The sequence below is a fragment of the Zingiber officinale genome, chromosome 3A, assembly GCF_018446385.1.
Source record: "Zingiber officinale cultivar Zhangliang chromosome 3A, Zo_v1.1, whole genome shotgun sequence".
Classification (NCBI taxonomy): Eukaryota; Viridiplantae; Streptophyta; class Magnoliopsida; order Zingiberales; family Zingiberaceae; genus Zingiber; species Zingiber officinale.
Window position 1 is genome coordinate 35143430 of NC_055990.1, and position 2952 is coordinate 35146381.

The following is a 2952-nucleotide window of genomic DNA, read 5'->3' on the forward strand; positions in this document are numbered from 1 at the left end:
TCTGGATCAAATTGGACAAGAACGAAGCCGGTTACGAGCGTTCTCTACAAAGCGTCTCGTTTATCTTTGTTGCCTCACAATGCATATAAATAGAGCGATCGACATGCAATTAGAGGACAAGAAGCAAGTAGAAGAGAGCATTATATTAGTCTCCATGGCAAACAATGCATCTGCTAGATTTATATCTTGACCCTCGTGGTGGCTCTCCTTTTCACGGTTTTCTCGGCAGAGGCACGTCTAGGGAAGGTTCGAAGTTGCAGTTAATACATCTCTTTACGACTAATCTGATGTTATATGAACTTTAGCTTTCGTGATTGGAGGTCAAGTCCCATCGCCTGCATCTCCAGCTCCGGATATGCGATAACGTCCATGGAGCAGTGGAGGGTGACACATGCTTTGCAGTGGCTCAGGAGTTCAACTTGACGCATGCTCAGTTCAATGCCATCAACCCAAACATTAACTGTAACAAGGTTTTCATTGGCCAGTGGCTCTACATCAAGGGAACTGCTTGATGATCTACACATATATCTGCTTCATTTTGGGAGGGCAAATAAAACTACACTTTGGAAACTACTTTGGAAACTACAAGAATTAAAGTTAATTTGTACTTCTAATATGGATTCAATTAAGAGCTGATCTTACGTTGTCATTTGTGTGTTCTGCTTGATAAGAAAAAACTTGTTAAAAATATTTCTAGATTTCATTTGCCACCAGAATAATACCAGTTGCAACCTTGCGTTGCACAAAATAGTAGTACAGATTATTGAGTTGCATCCAAACACTAGATATAGACTTAACTGTTTATTAGCAAGCGTCCTCCAAAGGATTAACTACGTGCCCCAGGAACAACAAAGTTCCACTCTTCTCGTCCACGATAGCAAAGATGAAGGGATGATCCGCTACAAACTCAGGTAGCACTGGACGAGTGTAAAAAATGCCGCCACCACATAGAGAAGGGAGTGATACACAAGATGCGATTGTGCCAGTCTCGTTAATCTCAATAGTGGATTTGTGAAACATGGTCTTCATATATAAATTATCAATCGGCTTCAGATCGGGATGGGGCAACTTGAGCATGCCCAGTAGGTCTGCATTACTCTTTGAAAAGGGAAGGATCAGTTCTAACTTCTTCAACGCTTCAGAAGGCTCACAATCGAACGAGAACTTAAACTTAGGAAGCATAAATCGATGAAGCCTCAACGCCTCAGTTGGAGTATATTCCTTCAGGAAGTCCGGCGTGGAGAGTATTTCATCCATGATTTCGTAGAGTTGATCACTATCATTAGGAAGAAATATAAGCATAGAGAAGAAAGTTTTGGCACCTGGAAATTGCCTGTAGGGTAGCTTAAGGATTTTGAAGCGATGAGAGAAAGAAATGTAGAAATTATGACGGTGTGATAAGAAGGGTACACTGATGGTGCTTCCATCAAGAAGATAAAACCTTCCTTTCGTCGTGTAGTTTATTGGGAATGGTGTACCCCATAAAGCTTTGAAGTAGACAGCATTAGCGAGAAGAATGGTAGTTTCCAGATCCAAATTTCCTTCAGGAATGATATATTTTATAAGTCCGTTTGTCTTCTCCTCGGCCCAACTATTAATTTCTCTGGATACCTGATCAGCCTGTAACATCACATGTTTATAATAAAATGATAAGAGAATCCATAAATGTTTATCATATAAAAGGATTACTGAAGAGAAGTAGGACATGAAGTATAGATTAAATTAAACAAGAGGTTTTTTTGTATTACATTGTTGAGAATGTCCACAGTCTTGACGGAGGAATCGTAGAGAGAGGACGCAGCGTGTACATAGGCAGGATTCAAAACCAAACGCTTCTGACAGAACCATATGCTGTTGGCGAAGGAGACACGAGGTGGAGCACTGGGGAGGTCGGTAGCATCTTTGGCGCCTACGAGGAAGGGGGTGCCGAGCCTTATGGCGATATTGGCGGGGACAATGGGTTCGGCTGCGGATTCTTCGGTGGAGATGGAGTGGAGGAGGCGCAGGGTGGCGGCTTGAAGGTGGGAGACGTCCGGGGAGCCCAAGAATGAGAGTAGCTGCTGCAGGGTCTCGCCGCGTGCGCCTTCGGCAACGAGGGCGAGAGCGAGTTGGATGGAGAGCGGGGAGAAAATGAAGTTGGAGCCCTCGCCGGCAGCTTTCTTCCCGATGATCAGGGCCAGCCGGAGACAGGAAGGCGCGTTAGCGACGGAATCGGAGGAACTCATGGTGAAGCCTGAGGAGAAGCTCGTTGCAAACCAAAATGTTCGTATACATTGTGTATTTAAACGAAAAAATGAGAAATTAATTACTTGAGAATTAAAAAGGTTTAAATGAATACTATCGAGTCTTGGACTTCTACGGGTGGGATTAACTGATTGAGGGGTTAATGAATACTATCGACTCTTAGACTTCTACTGTAGTAGCAGTTGTTGTTGAATCTAATATTTGGCAATGCACACTACACGAAACATCTGAAACGGGGCATAATCCATACAGACGAAAGCTAACAAGATGGCAATAAAATGCCCCTTCAAGAGCTTCCAGACCATTTGGAATATAATTCATCTCGAGTGCAATATAAAGATAGCAACCTTGGAACTTAAACTTCAATCTTTGGAGAACACCCCTTTTGGGTTAAGGTCGAAAAGTTTAACCTTTTCCAGATTTATTAGTCAAAGCAGGAGACGAAGATGCACCAGCTCTGCTTACTCCATTAATTGCTGAAAGTCCCTCAGCATTGTGCATCTTGTGGTAGGAATAGATTATGATCAGACCGTAGAAATTAAGAAAAAAAATAATCATATTATTAATCTAAAATTGATAATTAAAAATACAAAATATAAGATTTTTATATGGTTTAGTTAAGAAATTCTAAACTTTAAATATAAAAAGAAAAAAAAAATCAAATTATCCTAAAAATTATAAATAAATAAATATATATAATCTAGCATC

General features: G+C 41.1%; 1 protein-coding gene across 1 annotated transcript; it reads right to left on the reverse strand.

Annotated features, from left to right (window-relative positions):
- Nucleotides 1-804: 804 nt before the first annotated feature.
- LOC122050343 (serpin-ZXA-like) lies at nucleotides 805-2225 on the reverse strand. Its single transcript, XM_042611255.1, has 2 exons — nucleotides 1749-2225; nucleotides 805-1620 (listed from the first exon to the last, which is right to left on the reverse strand). Exons 1-2 carry the CDS (start codon nucleotides 2223-2225, stop codon nucleotides 805-807), a joined length of 1293 nt encoding a protein of 430 aa, XP_042467189.1.
- Between the last annotated feature and the right edge of the window lie 727 nt (nucleotides 2226-2952).

What these genes read in the sequence shown, in the direction of transcription:
- LOC122050343 (XM_042611255.1), bottom strand. Translation starts at nt 2,225, where the DNA reads ATGAGTTCCTCCGATTCCGTCGCTAACGCGCCTTCCTGTCTCCGGCTG. An exon ending in CTGTGGACATTCTCAACAAT is followed by an intron (nt 1,621 to 1,748) that starts GTAATACAAAAA and finishes GTGATGTTACAG; the next exon opens with GCTGATCAGGTATCCAGAGA.